At 43.7% G+C, this 27701-nt stretch overlaps 1 protein-coding gene across 1 annotated transcript; it reads left to right on the top strand.

The window, feature by feature from the left end:
• The first annotated feature begins 358 nt into the window (after positions 1 to 358).
• Positions 359 to 27642, top strand: TNFSF8 (TNF superfamily member 8). Its single transcript, XM_062206920.1, has 4 exons — positions 359 to 553; positions 10494 to 10536; positions 25380 to 25451; positions 27116 to 27642. The coding sequence occupies exons 1-4, from the start codon at positions 359 to 361 to the stop codon at positions 27502 to 27504; spliced, it is 699 nt and encodes a 232-aa protein (XP_062062904.1). The 3' UTR covers positions 27505 to 27642.
• Positions 27643 to 27701: the final 59 nt, after the last annotated feature.

The raw sequence follows: 27701 nt of genomic DNA on the forward strand, positions 1-27701 counted from the left end.
CTGAGTCTCAGGAAGCAGAAGTCATTTTTTCGCACACACAGACACACACAGGCGTAGGGGGAACCGTCACTTTCCTCCACACCCTCTGACATCAGCCACCTTCTCTGTAGCAGCAGTGTCTCTGCACTCAAATTAATCCCAGGCTATGAAAAATGAGCCTCTCCCCCACCCTTGCGGCCGCCTTTCGCCTCACGCCCCCAGAGAGCAGTTTCTGGGCCAGGCAGCAGCCGGTGAAGCTTTTTTTCCAAGTCACGTGATCCAGGATGCAGGGGGAAAATCCTTCTTGGAACAGAGATGAGCCCAGAACCGAGTCAGATGAGGAGAGATAAGGTGTGATGTGGGGAAGATTATATAAAGCATGGACCCAGGGCTGCAGCAGGCACTCCAGCGAGGGCCCCCTTCCGCAGAGGCGGCCATGCACGTGCCCGCGGGCCCTGCAGCCGGCCCCTGGGGACCCAGGAGCCGCAGCTACTTCTGCTTCACCACAACCTTGCTGGCTCTGTGCCTTGTCTTCACCGTGGCAACCTTCATGGTACTGGTCGTTCGCAGAGCGGTAAGTGAACTCCTCTGGCTTGCTTTTCCTTTTCCCAGCTGCACCCAGCTTCCTCCACTGAGTCCCAGCCCAGGACAAATTTATAAACTAGTTGAGAGCAAAAAATAATGTGTATGTAATATATATTCTATACAAATGTATATTATGGATGTGAATATATATGTATATATATGTATATATGTGTGTATATATATATATATATATATATATAATAGAAAGTGAAAAAAGAAACAGGAACTGAACTCTCTGAAATAACTTGGCTTTCAGAGAGAAACACTGTTGGACTGTCAACTCAAAACTTTCCAAATCTGCCAAAAGAGCACAAAGAAGCTACTGACCCTGAGATGCTGGGCCAGAGACCCAAGTCAAGGAGAGGAATCTGACAGCGTATTTGCACCTCTCCCGCTGCTGTCTCCAAGGACCTCAGATGGAACCTGGAGGCTCTCTCCCCTCATCTGGGGACTCCTGAGATTTCTGCCTCATCCATTGCCAGGAGGATTTTTTTCTTTCTTTAAAACTAGGAGATAAGTTCCAAAGTCCGTATCTAGAAGAAAAGAGTTCCTGAGAACTGTGGGCATTTCAGCGTTAAAGCCCACAAGACAAATCAAAAGCTTCCTGGCAAACCAGGGCTTTGAAGAGCTTAGGGTGTCACAAGAAGCACAAAACTGAGAGATAGAAGAGAAGAGAGTTTTCAGCACCTGTTGCCTCTGAGACTGCTCAGAATGCTAAGTGCTGGTAAGGTGCATGCTGCACAGGATCAAACTGTTCCCAGAGACTGGCTTTGCTTGAAGGAAATGGGGATATTTGTTTCTCTTAGATGAGAACAAGAAAGAAGTTGCTTTTTGTTTTAGAAAATTGGTGTCTTCAGAGAATCCACAGGGGTGTGTTACAATATACTGAATGGGTGTCACAGATTGCTCATGAATCTTTTTAATGAGGTGAAGTGTTGTTATTGGTAAATTTAAGAATATAGAAGGTAGACACATAGCACTACCAAGAGACCGCAAATCAAGAAGTGAGAGCATTTTTCCCAGTGTGGGTTAAGAAGAACTTCACTAGAGACCAGAGTTTCAAGTGGGCTCAGGAATGGGTAGAAAGAGGAGATCAGAGGAGAGGGCTCTCCTGGCCAGTGGAACAGGGTGAGCAAAAGGATGGAGAGAAGATCTAGGCATGCAGGAAAATCAGCAAAGATCACTTTGAGCTCAACTACAACATCAAATAGCTGCAAGGTCAAACTCCTTGGGAGAGACACAAGGGAACTTTGGCTTCAAAATCAGATATTTACTGTGGATCTACTGTATACAGGACATTGTTCTAAGCACTGACTATAGAGTCACAAACATGACCAACACAATCTTTATTCTTGCATTACTTAGGAAACACACTTTCTAGTGATTTCTTAAAGTCTCTGTAGTGGTTGTATTTTGTTTTACTAGTGTTTACAATTAAATCAATGTATTAATTATAAAATATTACATTGAAATGGTTTAAGTAACCATAAATAAGGGGACAGAAAGAAATGTAAAAGTCTCTTGTACATCCCACACCCATCTAGCACCAGTCCATCTTCACTGAGACACCATTTGGGAACAGGGTGCTGTATATGTTTCCAAAACTCTGTGCGTAGTACATGCATCCCTAGAATAAGCCTGGATTTCTGTACCTTGCTTTACTCATTTGAAGTTTCACTTAGTGACCCTTCTATGTCAAGGCATAGCAGGGCACTTCATTCTTTTAAAGAGTTGCATAGTGTTCTGTTGTACAAATGCTTCATAATTGATTTTATCTCTGCTGTTCTATAGAGTTTTTGCCCTCTGGGTACATCTACAAGTGTAGCTGTAGGATAAATTCCTAATGGCAGGAATAGAATGTGTATTTTCACTTGTATAAAAGTTGTCACTAAGCTTCCAAAGAGATTGTACCAGTTAACTCTGGAGGTAGTAAAATATCCTACCAACAAAGAGATAACATCTTCACATCGATACAGAAAGAAAATTGATTTATTAGTGAGTAAGCATAAGAGTACATGCATAGACATAGACTATAAGAGATTTCAATGGAATCAAGATGAAATTTCACACAATCTACTCAGCAAAGGAAAAGGAAAGGCAATGGAACTTATCTACTCAAGAGACAGAGAACTGCATAACATAGGCTCCTAGGTTAGCACCAAGGGCAGGTGTTTACCTCTCAAGGGGGCTCCATGCCCTCAACCCTAAAGATGTCTCTGTTACGTACACCAGGAGACTGGGTTTACTTAGACCAAGGAGAAAATGCACATGGTTACATTCCAAAAGGTTAGAGCAAGGCTCGTGATCAGTAGGTTTTCAAGGACTCCAGACAGGTTTTAGAAACAAAGAGAATGCTACTAACTTTTTTCTCTTTATAAGCAAAGAATGTTCTTTTTAAAAAGAAAAGTTTATTGTTACAGTAACACCCTAGATTACCACCCCCACCCCCACCCCACCCCACCTGCCAACAGCGGGGCTGACTGCCTGTTGACAGTAGTGAGTGGTGGTGGTGGCGGTGGCGGTGATGGTACTGTGGAGGTTTTTTTTTGTTTATTTGTTTGGTTAGTTTAAAAGCTCAGATACAATGTGAGGATGAGTTGAAATGCCTTGAAAAACTTCCTTCTACCAGTTACTCTCTGCAGCTGACATGTTTTCCATCTATCAATAATAAACCTACTGAGAATCTTCCTAGGAGCAAGTCCAGAGCTGGACCAGGAGGGGAAGACCCAAATGGGCAGAGGGGCTCAGGTTCCTGGAAGAATGCCCTGGAACAGAGGGGAGGGAGGGAAATTTCTGCTGAGGAAGGGAAAGGGGTTTGCAGAAGAGCTAAATGAAAGCCAGTCCTCCAAAAATTAGGAACATGTCTTCAGCTCAAAGTGTTGCTTTGAAAATTTTCAAACCTATAGAAGAGTAGAATGGCAAACACTTGAATAAATGCTCAACTAGATCGGCCAAGTGTCAATATTTTGTGCCACCTGGTGCTGTCTCTATCAAGTATGAGAAAGCATGTGAACAGTATGACCTTTGACCTACATGTCTTCTAGTGTCTTTCCTCTACTTACCACTGTGCCATCATCATGGCCAAGAGAGTCTGTGTTAACTCAGTCATATCATAGAACAATCATATGCAGGGCTTCAACCAGTCCTGCCTATGCACTTTCTGAAGCCCCTCAGATACCATCCATATTTTAATTTCTCCTCTGGTCCAAAAAGATCTTCTGTAGCTGTTGTGTTGTATGTTGTTTGGGGATTGAGACTCCAATGGAGAGTTGCACAATACATCATGTGTTATGGCTATGTCTACTTATAAATCTAGAACATGACTCTTTACAGGGTGATCCTGGACAGTTGTTACAATGCACAACCTCAGGCCCATGCAAGGTCAGCATTTTAGCAAGCTCCCAGGTGATCTGCATGCACACTGAGGTCTGAGAAGCACTGTTCTTATCATCCCTCCTGCCCTTTGTGGTTTGTTTTGCATGGCCTTGATTCTTCAAAGGGTCCAGGCCAATTCTGTGATAGGTGTTTGTCTGCTGGATTTTTTTAGTGTTTACTCATTATTATATTCAGATGAAAATCTTGGGCAACAGTGCAGAGGTAATGTAGCATACTTACTGTGGTACAGCTAGAAGCATATGACAGATCATGTCATTTTCTGTGGATGATATGTGTAGTCAATTAAGGCGGTGACTGGCTACTTCTCTTTACTTATTAATAAGTACTCTATGGAGTAATACCCAGAAGTCATAAATATCCTTCACCGTAGCAGCTCTGGCATTTCTTGATCCCTGTTCGAATGCATTGGGATTGAGGAAGAACTGCATTGTTCTATTACTCCTTCCGCATTCATTAACTGATGTTCTTCTGCTGAGATCACTCCATTGGCAGAATGCTGTCAGGCAAAAGTGAGGTATGGTGTTCTGGGTAAGGCAAAGAGTGAGTAGACACTCAGCCCAGAGGAAGGCAAGCCCAGCTGTGAGGAGAGGAGGGTTGGAGTCAGAACAGAAGGTGCTCCACACCAGACAAGGCAACAGCAGGAAGCAGGACTGGATGCAGTGCTAGAAAAGGCTGAAAGGATGGGACACAACCCCCTATCCTCCAACCAGGCAAATTCCCCACACCCGTAAGTGAGCCCAGACCCACAATCACCCTCCCTTAGGACCTCAGGTACTCTGGTTGCCTATGGAGTAATGTTGTTAAGCCCTTGCTTAAATATCATCTATGATGCCAGAGACACTGGCATCACCTGGAAAGTCATTAGGATGCAAGCTCTCAGGGGCTATCCCAGACTAACTGAGACAGTATCTGCATTTTTACAAGATCTCCAGGAGATAAGAAGTCCTTTAAAGAGAAGAAGCAGTGATTTAAGCGTCTCTGGTCTAACATCCCCTTTCATAAACCATGCCAAATCAGGTGCTCCCAATTAAAAAAAAAAAAGAATTTGCCTTATCCCATGGATTTCCTATGCCCTCCATTCACTGTCCCATTGAGTCTCAGGAGAATTTGCTGCCCAGTTTCATCCTGCCCTAATCTGGAGTGGTGTCATAGCCAGTCAACAAAAAGTATTGCCTTCACAGTCAACAGACCCAAGTTTGAACCCACCCTCTACTATTCATCACATGTGGACCATCTGTTAGATCACTTCTCTAAGTCTTAGTCTACCCCTAATTCTTGAGCTCAATGTAAAGGCCAAATCAGATAACACATATAAAACATTTACCTTTAGGAATAATCCTCAATTAACTATTTAATCATGCTAGCTTGAAAATAAGAAAAGTCTCCATGGACCACAAACCAGAGCTTGTCTTATAAGACAATATGGAGGTCAACAAAAAAAAAAAAAGAATATGGAATTCCCCCTGGAATATTGCAAATATCATTTGCTTTTGTTTATTTCAATCCAGAGAGGGCATTTTGTATCAAAAGAATCCTTGGGAGCTGATTGTACCTACCCCTCCTTGCTCTACTCTCTGTACATCACTGCTCTGTGAAAGCTTTTCAAGGTATTCAGACAAATTAATCACATCATGAGGATCAAGACAATCCCTAAAATAACTTACTCGACTTTATATACAATATCCTACTTATGCCACAACCACTCAGTGGAAGAAAGGATTATTGCTCCTCTAATCTCAGTGATAAAAAGAGGAGAGAAAAATAGTTCTATGCAGAAAAGATTATTGGGATGTGGATCATTTCACCTGAGGATAAAAAGATCAAAGATGACCATTCCTTGCTCCATACCCAAAAAGAATTTCAGTATTTTTGGAGGTGCCCATCAGATACTAGTGGTTGAACTCTGTAATTAACACACAATTATTCTTAGGTGTTTAAATTTTAACTGAAAAGTGATCCCTGTTAAATTTCAGAGTGGGAAAAGAGAGGGAGGAGATGCACAGTTTGGGACATGCACAATCAGTCTTGCCCCAAATGATGGAGTTAGTAATGTGCCAGGGGATTCCAATACAATCCCATCAAGGAGGCATGTACCAATGCCATCTCACTAGTCCAAGTGATCAATTTCAGTTCACATTCGATGGCTTGGATAGGTCTAAGAAACAAAGGGATCACACAAACAAGACTACTGTCTGCTAATACTAACTGATAGAATCAAGGAGGGAGAGAAGGATCCAGCATGGGAAGTGGGATACACAGCAGACTCATAGAATGGCAGATGTCCTAGACGACACTCTGGCCTCAGAATCAGCCCTTAAGGCATTCGGATCTGGCTGAAGAGCCCATGAGAGTATTGTAGGCATGGAAAGCCAAGATACCATGGAAAAGAAAAAAAGAAAAAGACCTAAATGAAAGATCTCTGTGAGTGAGATCTCAGTGGAAAGAACGGGGCCATCAAAGAAGGAGGTACCTTTCTCTGAAGGGAGGAGAGAACTTCCACTTTGACTGTGACCCTATCGGAATAAGATCAAAGTCAGCGAACCCTAAAGGCTTCCATAACCCTGGCAACTCATGACTAGAGCCTAGGGAGATTACTGATGCCATGAACAAGAGTGTCAAATTGTTAAGTCAGCAACAGGAGTCACTGTGTACTTACATCCCATGTGGGATCTGTCCTTAATGTGTTGTCTAATGTGCAGTGATGCTATAACTAGAACTGAAACAGTATTTTTACACTTTGTGTTTCTGCATGGGTACAAACTGATGAGATCTTTACTAATTATATACTGAATCGATCTCCTGTATATAAAGATAATTGGAAATAAAAAAAAAAAGATGACCATTCCTTGCTCCATACCCAAAAAGAATTTCAGTATTTTTGGAGGTGCCCATCAGATATCCACAAGGGCTGAAAAAAATAGAGACTACAATTAAGAAATGTAGTTTAGTAACCATGGAGGAGAAGGAGTTTCCTGAGCTCTTCCATGGAACTGACGATGACAACCAGGGATGGTCCATTTGTGTGTGTCTAGGTCAAACCTAGGTACTACCTTACTCAAAGCCAAGTCTCTGAGCAAGATGAGCCACATTTCCCCAACCAGTATCCATATATGTAGGCAAAAATTGAGGAAGAATTTAGGATAGGGGGACACCTTGCCAAAAAAGGAGTTGATGGACAATATCAACAATAACCTGTTTAGGCAAATGTTAACAGTCATCATCTCTCAGACCTGCTTATTCATCCCCCAAAACACAGCCTGCTTATGGGAGGGGAACAAGAGAGGAAAGATCTTTCCTAGCCTTGGTTTCTGAAGCCAGCATCAGTCTTGGAGCCGTGGAAAGTGAGCCAGAGAACTTTAGTACAGGATCTGCCAATGACTCATGAGTGCCTGGGCTTCCTCCCCTTTAAAATTAGCTTGATGGACTGAAAGATGTATAGTTGACTAATCATGTCTACCATGGGTAGCCAAAAGAAGCTAAAGACACCCCAGCCCAAGAGCTCTTCAAAATAGGAATAGTCATACTCTGTCCTGGCTTCCCTGGGCCCTGATGGGAGTTTGGGCAACTGAGATGCTTTGCTTTTGACCTGTCTTGTCTGAAGTTAGGAAAGCAAAAAACATTCAAATGACAGAGAGAGGAGAGACCTTCCCTGACTCCCATATAAATTAGGCCCTCATCCCTGCACTACTTCTTACAGCCTTGCTACATCACCTGGGAGCTTGTCAGAAGCCCAGAATTTCTGTTTGAATCAAGCTTTGCATTTTAACAAGCTCCCTACGTGATTCATAGATACTTTAGAGAAAAGCCTTTCTCAAAGCGCTCTGATTCTTCCCCTTCCAGAGATTCCACCGCAACTTGAAGTTCTATATATTTATTTAGATTTTTTTTAAATGATTGTTATAGTGGCTAAAACATAAAATCCATAAGATGTTTTCCAGTGCCTAAGCACCTGCCACACATGCTCATCCAACACGTGCGAAATGAGCTGGTCTTTGCCTTAGTGGTCCCTGAGGTGCCTCCACCGGTTCTGCTATTCTCCAATTCTCAGTCGCTGGATACAGCACTGGGCAGCTGATGAAATCAATGATCTTTGTTCATCATTTAAATGTAAATGTTTTTCTTTGTGCAGTTGCATGTCACACTAATCGACTGTCATGCTCTGCAGTAAATTGGGTGTTTTTGGGTGTTTATTAAATTTTGAAATGCCAGTTGCTGTCTCACAGAGGCAACACAAAGGGGAATTTTGTGATGTCAGGTTTTCCTGGGAACTGCATGTGTAATTGAGAGACCGCCATGTACACCATTGTCGGGTTATAAGCTTTCAACTAAAGCATACAAGCATAGCCTATGAAAACAGAGAGCAAAGGACCTTCCAGACCAAGACTGTCCTCCCTTCATCTGAAAACCTGAGTCCCAAATGTTTCAACAGACGTCCCCCATCTCCAAATCAGCACCAGGACTGATAAGTACCAGTGCAGGGCTTTGCCTTCAGAAGTCTCATCAACTTGCTGCCATCTGCTCCAGCCAGAGAGGAGCTCCACGTATCAGAAACAAGCTGTCCATGGAATGTAGAGTGGAGCTCCTGATGAAGGGCAGAGTCAAAGGGTAATGGGCCCTGAGGGCTGCTTAGAGCACTGGAGAAGTAAGTGTGGACAGCTGCTATGTTCTTGCTTGGGCAGACGTTTGAAAGTGGGTTTTTGTCCATGTAATGCTCACACTTCCTTAGACATTTGTTAATGTTTCAATTCAATATGCTACATGAGGGATGGGTATTTGCCTTAGTGGTTAAGACACCAGTTGGTATGTCTACATGCCATACCCAGGTGCTTGGTTTTAAGTCCTGGCTCCACTCCCGACTCCAGATTCCTGCCAACATGCACCCTGGAAGGCAGCAGTGATGGCTCAAGTAGTTGGGTTCCTGCAACCTGTTTGAGAAACCTAGATTGAATTCCTGGCTGCTGGCTATAGTGTAGTCCCAGCCTTGCCATTGCAGGCATTAGGGGGTTAACCAATAGTTGGGAGATTTGTTTCTGTCTCCCAAAAAAAGTAATTGCTTTAAAATAAGATGAATAAGATACTTTGTTTCTCACTGCCAGGACAGTCTCTGTGTGTCTCCATGGCTGACATGGGAGAAAAGGGAGGAGTTAGGGTAGGGAAGCCAGTATTTGAAGAATTTATTAGGGGAGAACTCAGTCCCTTTGCTTCTGTTGACTGCTTGCTCAGAGAACCTGTGTGTCTCTTTAATCCTTTTCAATTCCCCAGCTGAGACTCTTTCCTTCAAAAGACAGTCTGTTTCTGTCCACCTATTATTATTTGTGTAAATATTTGTGTATATGTGTGAGTATGTGTATATATTCATATATGTATGTATATGTTCCTTAAATAATATACGAGAGGTCTTCAAAAACTTCATAGAAAATGTATATTATAAAAATAACTATGCAGGCCGGCGCCGCGGCTCACTAGGCTAATCCTCTGCCTTGCGGCGCCAGCACACCAGGTTCTAGTCCCGGTTGGGGCACCGATCCTGTCCCGGTTGCCCCTCTTCCAGGCCAGCTCTCTGCTGTGGCCAGGGAGTGCAGTGGAGGATGGCCCAAGTGCTTGGGCCCTGCACCCCATGGGAGACCAGGAGAAGCACCTGGCTCCTGCCATCGGATCAGCGCGGTGCGCTGGCCGCAGCGTGCCTACCGCGGCGGCCATTGGAGGGTGAACCAATGGCAAAGGAAGACCTTTCTCTCTGTCTCTCTCTCACTGTCCACTCTGCCTGTCAAATAAATAAATAAATAAATAACTATGCAAACATTTTTGCAACAAAATAAACTTATCTTTTAATTCCATGTCCCACAAACTTTTTTACCTTGTGTAATGTGTATAAATATATAATATATATTTATATTTATGTTGCATAGTTATAAATTTGTGTATTCAAATATATTCAAATATAAACTTGTAATAAATTCATGAAGGCAGAAATTCAGTTTATTTATGGTATCTGCACAGTACTTGATGTATAAATACTCAATTAATTCAGAATTTCCAGTGACAGGAAAGAGTAAAATGTGCCTTTCAGGTATGTACACAGATGAATCAAACATGGAAAAAAAAACACATATACCTACATATTACACTGGATTGTTCTTATGTTGTCTGAAGATGGAAAGACATAATACACACAGGTCAATTTTAAAAATGCCACAAACTGGTAACTAAGAGTCTCAGCTCTGGTCCCTGAGCTATTGTAAGCTTGTTGTATGGCCCTGGGCAAGTCTTTTTATCCCACTCAAAGCCATGGTTCTTGCCTGACAAATGTGGATAATAAACCTTGTTCTGTGTTACCAAGAAGCAAGTTGTGAAGCAAGTGAGTAGGAAGCCCTCTAGGAACTAAGTCAGTGAGTTAACTTTTACCATGAAAGTCAGATGGGGGATGAATTCCAAATCACACAGTACTTTGAGGATAACCGAAACAGAAAAGAAAGACAGGTTGTTTCAATTGAGTGTCATCTTCATCATGTTTTTTTCTTATTCTCTTCCAGGACTCCATTCCCAACCCACCTGACAACTTCCCCCTTAAAGGAGGTAAGACCTTGGAATTAGGAATAAATATATTGTGAGTCATCCAGTTAACCTGGTAAGGTGTGGTACCCCATTATCAACCAGAATCACTATAACCTTGTCCAGTAAGAAAATGAGTAGGGAGAGATGGGAACTGCTCAGGGCTGGGCTGATGCATCTTGATTCATCTGAGTACTCCCTACCAATACTCTCATCCACACACATCTCCCACCAACATGATGACCAACACATAATAATCATTAAATAACTGAAAATAGCCAACATGTATAATGAAGTTGAGGACTTGAAAAAACAGACTTCCTTCTCATCCCATACATTTCCAATCACTGAAGTCACTAATTAATACATTGTTCCTACTAGCCCTAAGGGGTGATATGCAGACTTCAGCTAACACTGAAGATGACAATTTTGAGATCATCTGATTAATGTTTTTATTCCACAGAGGAGGAAGAGTAAGACCAAGAGAGGGAAAGTGCTGTGTCTTGTCCAACGCTATACAGAGTGAATCCTAGAACCCAAAGGTCCTCCTTTCTAGCCCAGTGTCATTTCCAAACAAGAATATTGACCTCCAGCTCAGTCCTGTAGCCTTTAGAACACAGCACAGATGGATAACTAGACTGCTCAGAGAAAAAAAAAATAAGAGAGAATGACTGGGTTGTCATAGACACCAGGGTAGGAACACCAGGACATCCTTGGGATCGGAGGACAGGTGACTAGACACAGCTCCTCACATAGACAGCATCACACTTTCAGTTTCCTTCAGGATAACCTTGGCCATACCTTTCCTAATCTCTGTCATCCAGAGGCTTAGAAAGTGGGGACAAAGAATCCTGATAAGCATTCTAGATCTTTCAGGACTAGTAATCACAGCTTTCTCAACAGTATCTCAGTCTCGGCAGGGATTACCTTAGCGTGCAATCTGAATTCCATAATGCCTGTGTAGGTAGTCACACTGTGTAAAAGGAGCATGGCTTAATGCAGAGAACAAAGTTTTTTCCATAAAGGACCAGCTAGTAAATATTTTAGTTTTGTGAACCATTAACTCTCTGTTTCAACTAGTCAGCAGTGCTGTGGTAGTGCTATGAGTAGGCATGGCTACATCTCCATAAAATCGTATGTACAGAATGAGATGGTTGGACCTGATTTGGCCCATGCACCAAAGTTTGCTGACTCTTGCAGTGGAAACAGAATAGACTTTGGAGTGAAGCATCTGAGTTAAATTGTACCATGCTTCAGATGGAGCTTTACAAAAAACACAGGCATTGATTAGATGTAATTCTCCCCCTTTCTCCTCCCACAATTCCACACCTCCACCCCACTGGATCCTCCTACAGGAACTTTTCCTGAGAGGAAGAGAGATGAACTTTATTTTTTTTTTATTTGACATATAGAGTTAGACAGTGAGAGAGAGAGAGACAGAAAGAAAGGTCTTCCTTCCATTGGTTCACACCCCAAATGGCCGCTACAGCCGGCGCTGTGCCGATCCGAAGCCAGGAGCCAGGTGCTTCTTCCTGGTCTCCCATGCAGGTGCAGGGGCCCAAGCACTTGGGCCATCCTCCACTGCCTTCCCAGGCCACAGCAAAGAGCTGGACTGGAAGAGGAGCAGCCAGGACAGAATCCAGCGCCCCAGCTGGGACTAGAACCTGGGGTGCCGGCACCGCAGGCGAAGGATTAGCCTAGTGAGCCGCGGCACCGGCCTAGCATGGTTTTTATTAGGCACTGGGACCTCAGCCATTCTGGATCTGTTCTGTTAGAGCACTTCAGGGCTGGGTTGACAAGCACATGGGGCTGTAATTAGTCATTCTGGCTCCTTAATATTAAGTTTTCGCCAGTCCAGAGTGCAGTAGAAAAAAGAACAAAGTAGCCCTTTGGTCACACGTCCAATTTTATTTCATATGAGGCATTATTTCTCTGAATGTATGCTCTTCCTTTAATTTTTGGTGTCAAAATGTTCTTTCTTTACAACCCAAGGATGATATAAGTGGGAGTTAAATTGTTTTATTTAGTAAGAGTAATTTTGTTTTAATGATAACAATAGGTAAAGTAAAAAGCTACCCTCTCCATGTTGGTCCCTGAATTTTCATTTCAGGAGGAAATATCTTTAATCTATGTATTAGTCACCTTTTCCTTACTATAATGCTATACTTTCTAAAGAAAAGAGATTTATTTTATCATTTTGGAGGATCAAGTATTTGCATCTGGTGATGGCGGAGCCCTAAGGCAGCAAAAGTCATCACATGGTAAGAGACAGAGATCGTGTGTATAGGTCTGTCTGGTCTCTCTCCCTCTTCTTATAAGAACCACCAGGAATCAATCATAGGGCCCTACTCTAACAACCTTATCCAGCTCTTGGATACTTGGATTAAGCTTCTACCATCTTAATGCTTCAGAGTAGGCATTAAATTTCAGCACCTGAAGCCTTGGAATGGAGACACTTAATCATATTTAAACAATAGAAATCAATGAGACCCCGATTTCAGAGAACCAAGGATTAGATCACTCATCAACCCCTTCTTATCTGGGCCATGACTGGGACTATCAGAGTACAAACTAATCCAAAACCAACTGCACTTCACAATTCAATGTCTCTAAAGCCAGATTTTTTTAATTCTAATAATAATCCCCACTGAAGCTCTGAAACTTTTGTTAAAGACCTTTCCATACCTCCTTTCAGTCATCTTAGCCTTGACCCTGTCAGCTTTGAGATTTATCGTCCCATTTTGCAGATGATGAGCTGAGTTCCAAGGATCCATGTGACTTGGTTAAGGTCATACAAAGAGTTAAGGGCATAGCAAGCATCAGAATTCTGCATGATATGGTCCAACCGTGTGATGTCAGTGATATACTGTGTTTGGTTCCTGGTTTTCTTCATTTAATGCAAGTCTGCCCTTCCTGTAATGCAGCAAACTGCAGGCACTGTACTAGGATGAAGCAGAAAGATTATGCTCTTGGAGCAAGACTTAGACTCCAGAGCAACCTCCACCAGCAAGCTGGGTTTCTTCTTTCTTCCATTAAAAAGCCTACAGCACCCAGTGTTCCAGTGCAATCTCCCACCCAAGTACTAACCAACCAATGCTGCTTAGCTGCTGAGCTCAGACACATTTGGTAAGGGCAGGGCGGGGATACAACTGCAGACAGCAAGCTGGATTTCTCTGGGCAGTTTCTCTCTCTTCTCTGGGTCTCATCGGTAACAAAATCACAACGTACTAAATGAACTGGAGGAGTCCTTCCAGCTTTGACAATTTATGAGTGTAATTCTCTTGTCTAATATAGGAAGAGAGAAAGAGAAAAAAAAAAGTCTAAGAATGATCTTGAGGCAAATCAGCCCTTTTGGAAAAAGCATTGCAAGACGTTTGAGGCTGAGAGGAAGTCATCTCCCAGAAACTTCTAGAAGGAAGCCTGTGGTTTGTTCCTAGGGAGAGACCTTCCCAAGGAGCCCTGTGCCACCGACTGTTGGGAAGCATCCACTGTCAACAGGAAACCAGCAGCGTGAGAGCCTGGGATATAGCACTGTGTGCAGGCACTAAAGTGACAGCATAGGGTGTGTGAGGCTGCAAGGAAACCACAGAACTATTGGTAGAAATTACTGAGTCCTAGCACAAGCCTCCCATTCCTGGCCAAAATAGCCCCCAAATGCCACATCACACCCACACCACTGTGCTTAGCACCCAGTGGACAATTCCAGGAGCTTGGGTGTGGCTATGAACCAGGCAAGTGCCAGGAAGAGAACCTTTTCCCCTACACTTCTGCTCTCATGGTCTGAGCTCACTCATTCATCACAACTCCTGCATGAAGCCACCACAAGGATGAAAAGGGACAGCGAATACAGTCCTTGTCACCCACCTGACTGAGCCCCCATCCTTTGGGCATAGGGTCCATCCTGCTGTTTCATATTCAAATGAAATCATCCCACATATTGCACGGAACCAAGGAAAGAAAGATAACGAGCAGGACTTAGGCTTCTCCTCATGACTTTTTGTTCCAATTCTGTTTCCAACAAATTCCGAATTTCACCTGTGCTCACAGTCCCCATCAAAGAAGACAGTGTCTTCCACCTTGATGTCTCCAGAGTTCCCACAGCACCCCATCCTTGTGCAGAGCAACATCTGAAGAAGGATTTAGGGTATGTAGAGAAGTTGGGAGGGCAGTGCATGCATCACCGTGCAGCCAAGCAGACAATGTAGAACTGAACGTGCAACCCCTCTGGTATGGTAAGGCTTCAGCTATCGTGGCCACCGTGAATTTCTCAGGGACAGCACTCCTCTACCCCATACACTTGCCCACTTTCTACCCTCTATGTTTCTTTGTCCTCCTTCTTCCCATTTCTAATCCCCTCACAAACCCTGAAGAAATTCAAACTCTACTGACTTTTAGTTTTGTAGAATGATGAAGGTTCTTGGGGCTCACCCCTCAGCTTTCCCAGTGTGTCCTGGGCCTTGGCATAACAAACACTTTGCCAACCAAATGACAGTCCTACTTGCACCTAGAAGAATTCTGCAGGGCATAGTTAAGACAGATTCCTTATTCTCTCTCATGGTGTTGGTATGAGATCTTGGCAGAGTAGGAATGGGAAACACTGATGGGCACATCGGGAGTGTCAAGAACTGGCTGAGTATTTGGAGATCCCCTTGTCAAGGCCCTACAACAAGCCCCCAATCCCTATTTCACTTTATTTGGAAGACTGCTTGCTTGGTTGACTGATTGATTGATTGATTTAAAATCAGAGAGGGAGAGAGAGAGCTCTACATTAGCCAGAGTTAGGCCAGCTGCAGCCAGGAGTCAAGAACTCCAACTGAGTCTCCCATGTAGGTAACTAAACTCAAGTACTTGGCCCATTCTCCAGTGCCTTTCAGAGGCATTAGTTGGAATCTTGATGAGAAGCACAGAATAGACAAGATTTGAACCAGCTCTTTAACGTGGGATGCAAGCATCACAAGTACTGGCTTAATCCACTACACAACGCCACCCATCCCTATTAGTCCCATTTTATAGGAAGTGAACAGAGAGGCTTACTGACTCCCTAAGATTTCACAGCTATTAAGGTGTAGGGCAAGACCTCAAATCCAGGATAATCTGCCTTGAAACCTCATGCTTGACCAGGATTGCATTGCACAATACTTAGTCAAACTCATACTGCACTTCCATCAAGTACCCTACTTGCTGTCCAAGACTAGGAATCCTTCCAGCACTCTCGATCACTTTGTCTGCACCTGCTCCTCCCCAGCTGTTTTCTTGCCTCTACAAATATACAAACCATTACCAAGCTGGGTGGAGAGGGCCATTATGAGTGACTGCAAATGTGGATGTATCTGAGGAGGAGTGGGCGGGGAGCAGGGAAATGGTCCCTAGCAAAGGATCTAGAGGCTGAATTTAAGCCCAAAGGAACATAAGTTTGCAGTGATTCCTTCTCCACTGGCTCCTGGGGAAGAGATATGTCATTCCTATGACTTCCAAGGTTCAGAGGCTTCTGGAGGCCATACGGAAATAGAAACAGTAGAGAGACCAAACAGGGGTCCTGACTCTTTCAATGGATTCCCCTTCACCTGAATTCACTCTCCAGGAGAAGATGTGTTATTCAAGATAGAGATCAGGGTTGGAATCTGAAATATCCACATTCCAGGCCTGGGACTTGAAGCAATCTACTTTCCTTCTCAGAGACTTGGGCTTTTTATTTCTAAAATACGAGAAGCAGGAAAGAGGTAGAGGGTATATCCCTGGGATGAATTTTTCATGAAGCACAAGGTTCCATGAGTCAAACAAGTGTCTTGGGATTTTTTTTGACCATTTCATCATGCTCCATGTACCATTTTCACGTGATTTAGCAGGCTACCTGCTTCAGACCTTCCCTTCATATAAAGAGAATGTGCACATTAAATAAGATCAAGTGGAGATGAACCTCTAGTCTTGCTTAGTGAGTCCACCCCAAGAAACACAAAGCTAACCATTGAAAGTGCTGAAGCAAAACCAAGGAGACCGACTCCTCCCCACACCCAGCTATCCCTGAAGATCTATGGCCGTGATCCTGATGGTGGCAGCCCCTACCAGGATACTGCCTGGTAGCAGAAGAGACAAGAAGGAGGAGCCACAGTTTCCCTCTCTCATACAACCCCTTCCCCTAGGGAGATGGAAAACCAGCAGAGACTTCACTTCTATCAGATGCATTGATCTGGATTTCAAATGTCCAGTTCAACAATTTTGTTTTGTCTCTGTTTTTTCTTCACAGCAAAGGAGACTTCCCTGCTCAGGAGATAAATTGCCTTTCAGATAGTCACAGGAGCCTATTTGCTTCTCCACTTGATTTAAACACAATCACACAAAACCCATCCTTAAACTCACTATCTTGTTCTTAAGACAGAGCTAACCAGAATCAAGAATCTCTCTGCAAGAAATATTAGAAAATGAGCCACTCAGAGTAAAATGGAACAGGGGCAGGTGAGGCCACTGAGAGTTCTAAATTCAAATGTACCTCATCTCCTCATCTCTGTCACCAAGAGGAGCGGGGAGGAGAGAAGAAAAACAAGACAGAGAAGGAGAGGGGAGGGGAGGGGAGGGGAGAAAAGGAGAGAGAAAAGGAAAACCTAGATCACTTAGACACAGGTTGAAATTTTTTTTTAACTTTTATTTAATGAATATAAATTTCCAGTGTTCAGCTTATGGATTACAATGGCTTCCTCCTCCCATAACTTCCCTCCCACCTGCAACCCTCCCCTCTCCCGCTCCCTCTCCCCTTCTATTTGCATCAAGATTCATTTTCAATTCTCTTTATATACAGAAGGTCAATTTAGTATAAAGATTTCAACAGGTTGCACCCACATAGCAACACAAAGTGAAACATACTGTTTGAGTACTAGTTATAGCATTAAATCAAAATGTACAGCACCTTAAGGACAGAGATCCCACATGAGGAGCAAGTGCACAGTGGCTCCTGTTGTTGACCCAACAAATTGACACTCTAGTTTATAGTGCCAGTAACCACCCTAGGCTGTCGTCATGAGTTGCCAAGGCTATGGAAGCCTTCCAAGTTTGCCGACTCTGATCATATTTAGACAAGGTCATAAAAGACAGAGTGAGGATAGTAACCAATGATCCTAAGAGTGGCATTTACCAGGTTTGAACAATTATACAGCATTAAGTGGGGAAGAGGACCATCAGTACACACAGGTTGGGAGTAGAGCCATTGGTGGTAGAGGTTATGATTACAAAGGAATGAGGCCCAAGTGTGCTAGACAGGGTCTAGAACAAAGGACAGAGTCATTATTAGAGGAGCTAAGAAAGGTGCTAAGCTACAATTAAGTTTTCTGATTGAGAGGCAAATAGAACCTGATAGAAGGGGCTTGATAATAATCTGGTGGGCTTCAGGTTGAAATTTGTACAAGAGGGGTCAGCACTATGGATTAGCTGGCAAAGCTACCAGCTGTGGCACTGGCATCCTGTATAGGTATCAGTTCCAGTTCTAGCTGCTCCACTTCCCATCCAGCTCCCTGCATATGGCCTGAGAAAGCAGTAGAAGACGGCCCTGCACCCATGTGGGAGACCCAGAAGAAGCTCTGGGCTCCTGCTTCGGCCTGGCCCAACTCTGGCCATTACAGCCATCTGGGGAATGAACCAGGGGATAGAAGCTTGCACTCTCTTGCTCTCTCTTTGTAACTCTGCCTTTCAAATAAATAAATAAATCATAAAAAAAGAATTTTTTTTGACAGGCAGATTAGACAGTGAGAGAGAGAGAAAGAGAGAGAGAGAAAGATCTTCCTTCCATTGGTTTACCCCCCAAATGGCTGCTACAGCCGGGGTGCAGCAGCCGGCGCGCTGTGCTGATCTGAAGCCAGGAGCCAGGTGCTTCCTCCTGGTCTCCCACGCGGGTGCAGGGCCCAAGCACTTGGGCCATCCTCCACTGCCTTCCTGGGCCACAGCAGAGAGCTGGACTGGAAGAGGAGCAGCCGGGACAGAGTCCGGCGCCCTAACCGGACTAGAACCTGGGGTGCTGGCACCACAGGCAGAGGATTAGCCAAGTGAGCCGCAGCACCAGCCAAAAAAGAAATTTATACTTGAATTTAGCACATACAAATTTCAAGTTTCTGAATCCAGAGAAAATCTTGGAGTTCTGCGCCATCCCAACCATTTGGGGAAGGAAGACGGGAAGGGGAAGAGAAGAAGGGAGAATGATGGTGGAAGAGAGGGCCAGAAAGAGAAAGAGCAGGCCTATTCCTTAAACTGGTCTCATTACATATTTCACTCAACTTCTTTGGACACAACATGCACTGATTTGACTTCTCCCTCCCAACCATGCAGCACAAGCCCTGGGCCAGGGAAGGGAGCAAGCCATTACTTGGGGTACTTTCGGTGGTAGACACAGGCTCATTGTTTTAATCTCCCAGCAACTCTTGAAGCAGGTGTTATCATTATTCTCACTTTTGGGAAGAGGAAAGGGCAGTTCAAAGATACTGAATGACATATGCGATGCCATGCAGCTAGCAAGTAGCAGAGGTGGGATTTGAACCCAAGTCTAGCTGATGCCAAGCCTAACTTTGCAAAGTGCTACCATTCACCTGCCTCTCAAACAGCCAGGGAAAATAAAGGTATAAAAATTATTAGCAGATTTCACTGCATGATTCCACACTCATTTTTCCTTTTAAATTACAGACTTTAAAAGTACTTCTTAAATACCCTCAATGATGCCAATTAAACCTGTGTTGGATTTTCTCAAATATTTCAACAGGTCAGAACTGAAGAGACCCCACAATCTCAAGGTACCCGTGGGGGCTGTAAATGAATTCCAACTTGATCTCAGTTTGTATTTACAGATCATTTTCTATGTGCTTAATTCTAACCATGCCAGGGTGAGTGTTCCCACAATGCTGTTATGAATCCAAGGTTATTCAGTTGTACTTTTGTAGATGCCTGTCCTGCAGTTCATTTCTCTATCACCAGATAGCTTAGAGGCATTGCACAAATAGTCAAGTGGAAGCCAGTAGAAAGGATCCTTAGATTAAGAATTCCAAATTCTACTGAGAACAGAGAATTTCCTCTAGATGTCACTGTTGGGACTCTCCTAGAGGGAACTAAACTGCAGAGTCATTAAGATAATCCCTCTCCTTCTTGGAAGGATTATGTTTTCAGCAGATGCAAGAAGGATTCTGCACACTTTCCTAGAGGCATCAGGTGGCTTCAACATTTAGGTACATAATGGAGAAACTCCGATCCCTCAGATAATGACATGAGCTTCATTTTTTTTTTTTTTTTGACAGGCAGAGTGGACAGTGAGAGAGAGAGATAGAGAGAAAGGTCTTCCTTTTTGCCATTGGTTCACCCTCCAATGGCTGCCGCGGTTGGCGCGCTGCGGCTGGCGCACCGCGCTGATCCGATGGCAGGAGCCAGGTGCTTCTCCTGGTCTCCCATGGGGTGCAGGGCCCAAGCACTTGGGCCATCCTCCACTGCACTCCCTGGCCACAGCAGAGAGCTGGCCTGGAAGAGGGGCAACCGGGACAGGATCGGTGCCCCGACCGGGACTAGAACGCGGTGTGCCGGCACCGCAAGGCGGAGGATTAGCCTATTGAGCCGCGGTGCCAGCCTATGAGCTTCATTTTAATAAGCATTTCATCAGCCAGTTCACTCTGCTAAGTGGCATTGCTAAGCAGTGCTACCATAACAACAAAGAAAAGAGGAGTGAGGAAGAAAGGAACTACTATTTGCTCAATGGAGCACTGGTCGCTTGGCATCCATAATCTCATTGTATCTTTTGTAACATTTATATCTCATTTTACAGGTGTAGAGACTCAGGTTCAGTGAGGAGAAGGGACAGGTCTAAAACAAAAGCCTTGAACAAAACCCAAGTACACTCTTTGAGATTTGTAATCTCTGTCTTGTCCTACTATCAAGGGTGTGGTAGAGCTGGAAGGTACCTGGCACTCACACCACATGCCATCTGGTCAGAAAGGTCAGCATGATTTGTTTTTCCACTCTACGTCTGCCTTGAGCATTGTTGCATCATTACAGAAGCCCAATTGCCCATGCCTGACTTGGCAGGGCTCAGCACAAGGGCCTGAAGTCACCTGCTGGCACTCTCCCACAAGAGAAGACCCAGGAGGCTCATTAGTGCTTGTTTTCCAACACTTCCAGCTGGCTCTATGGTTTTTCATTCCAGAGGCTGCAAACCCATTTATTCCTGCATTTAATCCTCTCTGTTCCATGGAAAGACTGAAAGACAGGGCCTTGGATCCCAGTTTTTCTGAAGCCAGCTCTACTACTAAACTACTGTGGGTCTTAGCCTAGACCCTCAATCTCTCTGGATACAGTCTTCCCGCTCAAAAAACAAGTCTCTGTTAATATGGTATATAATGGTCTTTTCAGTGCAACATCAGCAAATCCCAAGGGGAGTTCTAGTCCTAAGGTTATCATCATCATGGCCTTTTAGAATTGTACTTTCGACCACCTTGAGCAACCTCTCTTCCCAACTCCTCTCCTCTGTGCAACAGGTAGGATTTCATTAGCACATCTGACTCTCCAGCTTTCCAAAGGTCTACGGTCATTTTAGAAGAGGCCAAAGCTTAGGAAGTCAATTTATAGACCTCATGTGTCTGTAGGCTTTGATCCTCAAGGGAATTTCTGGGGTATTTGAGTTCTCTGAAAGAGCACCATGCAATAGGAATGTGCAACCCTGGGCTCTGTGCCATTCTCCCTGACTCACTAGGTGACTTAAGACAACCTGCCATGGGAGATGAGATTGCTGAGCAGGTGAGCTATGTGTTTATAAAGCCTAGACAAAGTGATCTTTCAGGGAACTTCATTTTCTACAAATCTTGCAAGTTCGTATAGAACTATAAGATTCATAACAGATTGTCCCTGGAGCTAACATGTCTGTGCTGCCACTACAGGTGTATGAAACTCTGAAAGTGTGAAGAAACATCATCCTCCATTGGGTAGCATAATGTGTTCACAAAGACTTCACAATTGAGCTAGCACGCACTTCTCCCGCACTGCAAAAGCCTGGCAATGGACAGTTGAGTCTTCCCAGTTGTTAGAATAAACTAGGAGGGCCTTTCTAGATCATCCAGTCCACACTGCTTTTCATATAGACAGGACCTTAGAGCCCAGAGAGGGCTGTTCCAGGATTGTGACTCCTGTGCCATCAACTCAGCTAGTACGTGTAGCCTCTTCGCATTTCCCCCACTCTAGTGTTCTGTTCTTCAGACTAAACTCCTCTAAACATCACAGTCAGGTAGGACATGAAAGAGGCAGGAGTGTATTTTGCTCCAAGTCTTCAAAATTTCAGAGACATTGCAGGATCCCAGCTGTGGGCAGTAACATCTATTTACAAGTCTCGGCTGCCTTTCTTCATAACCAAAAGGCAATGTCATACGAAGGCCTCACAGGGTGAGGAGGAGACTCAACTCACACCCACAAAACACTGACATGGTCCTTGACAAGAGCCTCATCACCCCCCAGAGAAGCCCACCTCGTTTTTGACAGCACTGATTGTTAACTCAGAGTGTGACTTGAGCATCCCTAGTGTAAGTCTTTCTACAGCTGCATCTGAGGAAGAGGGGTGACAGCAGTGTCAGCCACCAGCTGAGGGCTTCATCTCCTTCAGCTTTTATTCAGAACCTTTGTGTTTTGACTCCACACCCAGTTGCACTGTCTTCCTGCTGACAGTCTTCTCAAATGTTACAGGACAAAGATTGTGCTGTACTCTGAGGTCTGGTACAAGTTTAACAGCCCCATGCCCCAACAGCTCCTCTAGTGTGCTCCTTCCAGCCCTTTCTTCTAACCAGCTCTGGCAACATCATTCTTGAATGGGGCTGTCCATGTTTTTCTTTTAACTTGAAATCATCTAAATGATTAGGAAAAACTAAAATATGGCATGTCATTTGACTTCAGGAAATGCAAATGCTTCGAAATAAGGAGTTGTTTTTTCCACTCTTGGGTTTCTCAGAATTGCAGCTGAGGTCACCCCACTAAACATGTGAAGACCAAAGGGGGGAAAAACAACAAAAGTACCTGCATGTGTAAGAAACAAGCCTGGGCTTGTACTCCTACAGCCACCTGTTTACTAAAGCTCACCTGATGTAATGCCATCACGGTAGCACTTCAGCCAATAAGCAGAGCCTGTTCTTGGCATGATACTGTGCCCTCAAACCAGGGGGTAGGTCTTTTCCCCCATCTAATCTCACCTGACCTGCAGAGCCCCTGGGAGAATGAGGTCTTGTTTTTTTCTACCCTAGGAGAAATGCAAGCCCAGCATCCTTATTTGCCTCATTCAAGTTCTAAGTACTTGCATGGTATCCACAAAAGGACATTAGAGAGATGAACTAGATAACTCAATTCAACAAACATTTACAGATAATCACCTGGGCCAGGCAGAGGCTATATAAACAAGAGAGGAGGCAAATAGGCCAAAAAGAGGGAAGTATGAGAGAAAGTATCTCACAGGAGATGAATGCCAGGCAGCTTCAAGTGATGAAAAGCTTTTCCAGGAAGGTAGGGAGCCCAGTAGTAGGAACAGCAGATGTCACAGTGCCATGAGAAATCAACATGGTATGTCTGGGGCACTGCAAGCCTCAAACTTCAGCAGAGAGTCAACAATCCACTCAGGAAGTCAATTAGCTTTTAATGTCTCAGTTTCCTTATGTACAAATAGGAAATAATTGGAGAACCTCTTTCATAGGGTAATTGGGAGAATGAAATGAAATAATTCATGTAACAAGTTTAGCAGAATATCTAGAAAATAGCCATTGTTCCACACATATTACTTATTATTCCTATTAGTATCACTGCTACTGCTACTACTATTACTATTACTGTTGAGATGCAGAGTGAAAGGGAAAAGGGAAGGTGAGGCATTAGACTGCAGAGCTCGGTAGGGATCAGAACACGAGGGACCATGAACACCATACAGAGGAGTTTGAGCCTGTTTCTGCCGGCAATGGCGGTCAGGAAGATTCCAAGCAAAGCAATTCAGCCAGAGATGTCTCTGATAGCTCCTTCTAACTTAATGTTCCCAAAAGAGGAGGCTGGGCCACTTTCTAATGATAGTCACAGTCCATTAGGAGAATAAGCAGCCCTCGGTATTGTGGATCCTGGCTGTAGCAGGCAGGACCAGAACATTAGTTGGGAGAGGAATGAGGAATGAGGTCAAGAGAATGGCAGGTGGCCCTCTGGCCCTCACTTGCCACCAAGGGCAGCTTGGCCTAGACCAAGGTCTTCACAGGTCAGATGAGGATGTAAACTGTCCCCTACTTGTGCAGGAAGGGAGGGGCGGTCTCTAGCAGTGAGCTTATTCAGACAGCAGAGGGAACTCTTCATTAACTTTCAATCACTCCAGGGCCCCGTGGAGCCATGAAGAAGACCTGGAGGGACCTTCCCCAGCCTGATCCGAAAGGGCAATGGGGAAGGTTATGAGCCCAACAGACAGACACAACTGGGAGATACACTGAGGAAACACACCAGGGTGTGGCCACTCCACTAAATGGACCTCTGGCTGCCTGATCACAATGGATGGGGCTAAATGGTCCTCTTTGGTGACATTGTTGAAAAGATTTCATCAGGTTGAGAGCTCCAAGGTTTACAGATAGGAAAACTAAGCCTCAAAGAAGAGAAGGTATTAGCTATGAATATTTGAATTCATTGGCTCTGGTGAGAAATCTATAGCTCTATTCTTTATATATAAAAGTTACTATAAATACGAGTGTATGAAGTATACTTTTATTGCTTAAGTACATAATGACCTATGCCTCTGCATTTGCCTCTGTTAAGGAAGGTCTAGATAGTAGATGTCCTGCTAAGTTATCCTGAATCCTATGTCCTCTTAAAATTGAATTCAAAGTTGTATTTGACCTTCAAAGTCTACCAAGGAGGAAACTTGGCATCTGGAATCAGATGGACATGGGGAATCCCAACAGTAATATAGGCATGTTTGGCCTTGAGTGTATCATTCACTAGCTCTAGGAATGAAGGTTACCTTTGCAGGGTTAGTCTGGTAACTAAATTAGCTGATATAAGTAGAAATACCCAGACTTGTAGCTGGTGCACAGTAGGTAGGATATCAGCAATTACTATTGGAATGATATAGTAGTATTATCATTCTGACTAGCACTGCCTCACATCGGACTGTGTATTTAACCTGGCTGGTCCCCTGGGTTTTCCCCATCTGTAAAAGGGTCTCAACAATACTCCTCCTCATAGAGTTACCACAAAGATTAAGATGAAATATTTTTTGTGACAGGAATGGCACCTGGTACATTATAGGAACTCATGTCCTATTATTTTACTCTCCCCACTCCTACAGTCTCCTGTAAAAGCTCAAGTGGATGCAATCAATAAAAGCAAAATTTTAAAAATTCTAAGATAAGCCAGCGCTGTGGCTTAACAGGCTAATCCTCCACCTTGCGGCGCCGGCACACCGGGTTCTAGTCCCGGTTGGGGCACCGGATTCTATCCTGGTTGCCCCTCTTCCAGGCCAGCTCTCTGCTATGGCCCGGGAAGGCAGTGGAGGATGGCCCAAGTCCTTGGGCCCTGCACCCGCATGGGAGACCAGGAGAAGCACCTGGCTCCTGGCTTCGGATCAGCGAGATGTGCTGGCCACAGCGGCCATTGGAGGGTGAACCAACAGCAAAAAGGAAGACCATTCTCTCTGTCTCTCTCTCTCACTATCCACTCTGCCTGTCAAAATAAATAAATAAATAAATAAAAATTCTAAGATACTTGATGGCAAAATGAGAACTAGCAAGATTTCTCTGGAGCCTCCAAAATGAAAACATGACCACTGTATCCACCAAAGGGTCATGGAAAAGCGTCTGCTAGCTCCAGTTCCCAGGGCAGCAAGATATTTAATGTATACTCTTTGTCTTTAGGAAACTGCTCCGAAGACCTCTTATGCATCCTTAAAAGGGCCCCATTCAAGAAGTCATGGGCGTACCTCCAAGGTGAGTAATGAAACCCAGGAAACCTAACCAACCGAGGGCCGCTTCCTGTGGCCTTTTAGCCACTGTTAAGCCAGAAGCCACAATTACCGAACCATGTCCAAATGTGACCTACACATGTGCTCTCTTTAGCCTGCCTTACTATTTTATCATTTGAATTTGAATGCCCTCAGATGCAGGAGAGAATTACAAGAGCTACAAGGCTCTTCTTTTCTTAGCCCCACTCACTTTTATTGCCTACCTGTCCTCAGAAGGAACTGTGTCTCCTACTTCCCACACTTCTCTCTATTCAACTACCTACCAGTTTCTGCCAAGCATACAGTTCCTTCCCCTAGTGCCACAGAAGCAGGCTCTTAATCTCTGCCTCTCTGCAGTTATTCACAGGGGAACTGCAAAATTGCCTTGTCCCCAGATTGACAGCTTAATGAACATGTTGGCACAGGGCCTATTTGCATACTTCAGTATGCTTCAGGTAAGAGGCTCCTTATAAATGAAACAATAAGAAACACTGCAAAAGAATGAGATATGGAGATGGCCAAGATTCTCTGAATAACAACTCTGCTCATTTTAAAAATTCAATTTTGCAGTTGGATTAGTTCTCACTCTTCAAATGAATTGCAAGGAGGTTGAAAGAGAAAGTATAGAAGCAATTAAAACTAGCATACCCGTTTCCCAGCTCTGAAAGCCACCCTTACCAGTCAGTGCTAATTTTCACTTGCTAAGACTCAGAGACTTGGCTTCCAGCACACACACATAGATTTTCAGGGTCTAATTCTCTGCTTTTCTATAAATCCCAGATGGCAGGAGCCCCTTAATGTGTACGTGAGAGGCCTACACAGTTGTTAAAGGCAACATACAAAGATCCACACAAGAACAGTTCAAGAATAGTGTAATGTGAAAGTTAGTGGAGATTCCTCTGGACATCTTGATGTCTAAATTGGTTCTTAGTTGCACAAGATTGAATTTGTTATCTCTGATACTCTCTGCATTTCCTACTTAATAGTAGCTTCCCACCAAATTTTCTTCATGATAAATGAACATGATAGTCCAGACCTTGTGAAAAATACTCATAGAGTTCAGGATCTTATAGTCTGTAAAAGGAAAGATAATACTGACAATAATAGCATAATAATATTATAATATTATTTAAGTAGGAAGCCATTCTATAACAGATAGCTATATAGTCATGTTCTGTGACCCTCTAGCTTTGAGTATCAGAGTAAAGAAAGACAGGTGATTTTCTACCCATGCCTTAAATAATAGAAGACCCTGAAAAGATTAATATGAAAGCAATTTTTTTTCATTTATTAAACTTTTATTTAATGAATATAAATTTCCAAAGTACAGCTTATGGGTTACAATGGCTTCCCCCCTCCCATAACTTCCCTCCCACCCGCAACCCTCCCCTTTCCCGCTCCCTCTCCCCTTCCATTCACATCAAGATTCATTTTCAATTCTCTTTATATACAGAAGATCAGTTTAGTATATATTACATAAAGATTTCAACAGTTTGCCCCCATATAGCAACATGAAAGCAATTTAATTGGTTTGAAGAATAGGCACATTATAAGAAATATGGATCTAGAATGAGGCGCCTTGAATAAAAACAGAGGTTTTCAGCCTATACCTGCAATTTTTCTCAATAATTATTTTTCTTATATTCCCAGTGTCCAAGCATCTCAACAGCACCAGGTTGTCTTGGAACAAAGATGGCATTGTCCATGGAGTCACATACCATGACGGGAAGCTGGTGATCCAGTTCCCAGGTTGGTACTTCATCATTTGCCAACTGCAGTTTCTTGTGCAATGTTCAAACCATTCAGTAGACCTGAAGTTGGAGCTTCTCGTCAACAAAGAGGTCAAAAGACAAGCCCTGGTGACAGTATGTGAATCTGGACTGCCAACCAAAGAGATATACCAGAATCTCTCTCAATTCTTGTTGGATTACTTGCAGGTCAATGCCACCATATCAGTGATGGTAGACAAATTCCAGTATGTGGATACCAACACCTTTCCTCTTGAAAATGTGCTGTCCATCTTCTTATATAGCAGTTAAGAGCAAACGGTTCTCTTGGCCTTCAGGAAGAAAACAACTCTCTATCATACAGTATTTTATCTACCCAAATACTTGGGCAAACAAAACTTTTAGACCAACTCTGAAACTGCATGTTAAATTGCACATTTCTCCTTCTATCTCTTGGGAAAATACAGCTCTAGGGTTAAAAAAGAGTTTTGAGTCAAGAACCTTTCAGA

This window comes from Lepus europaeus, chromosome 12 (assembly GCF_033115175.1).
Source record: "Lepus europaeus isolate LE1 chromosome 12, mLepTim1.pri, whole genome shotgun sequence".
NCBI classification, from domain to species: domain Eukaryota; kingdom Metazoa; phylum Chordata; class Mammalia; order Lagomorpha; family Leporidae; genus Lepus; species Lepus europaeus.

Coding starts and splice junctions, on each gene's coding strand:
- TNFSF8 (XM_062206920.1), top strand. CDS start 359: ATGGACCCAGGGCTGCAGCAGGCACTCCAGCGAGGGCCCCCTTCCGCA. Junction 554..10,493: donor TACTGGTCGTTCGCAGAGCG/GTAAGTGAACTC, acceptor ATTCTCTTCCAG/GACTCCATTCCCAACCCACC. Junction 10,537..25,379: donor CAACTTCCCCCTTAAAGGAG/GTAAGACCTTGG, acceptor CTTTGTCTTTAG/GAAACTGCTCCGAAGACCTC.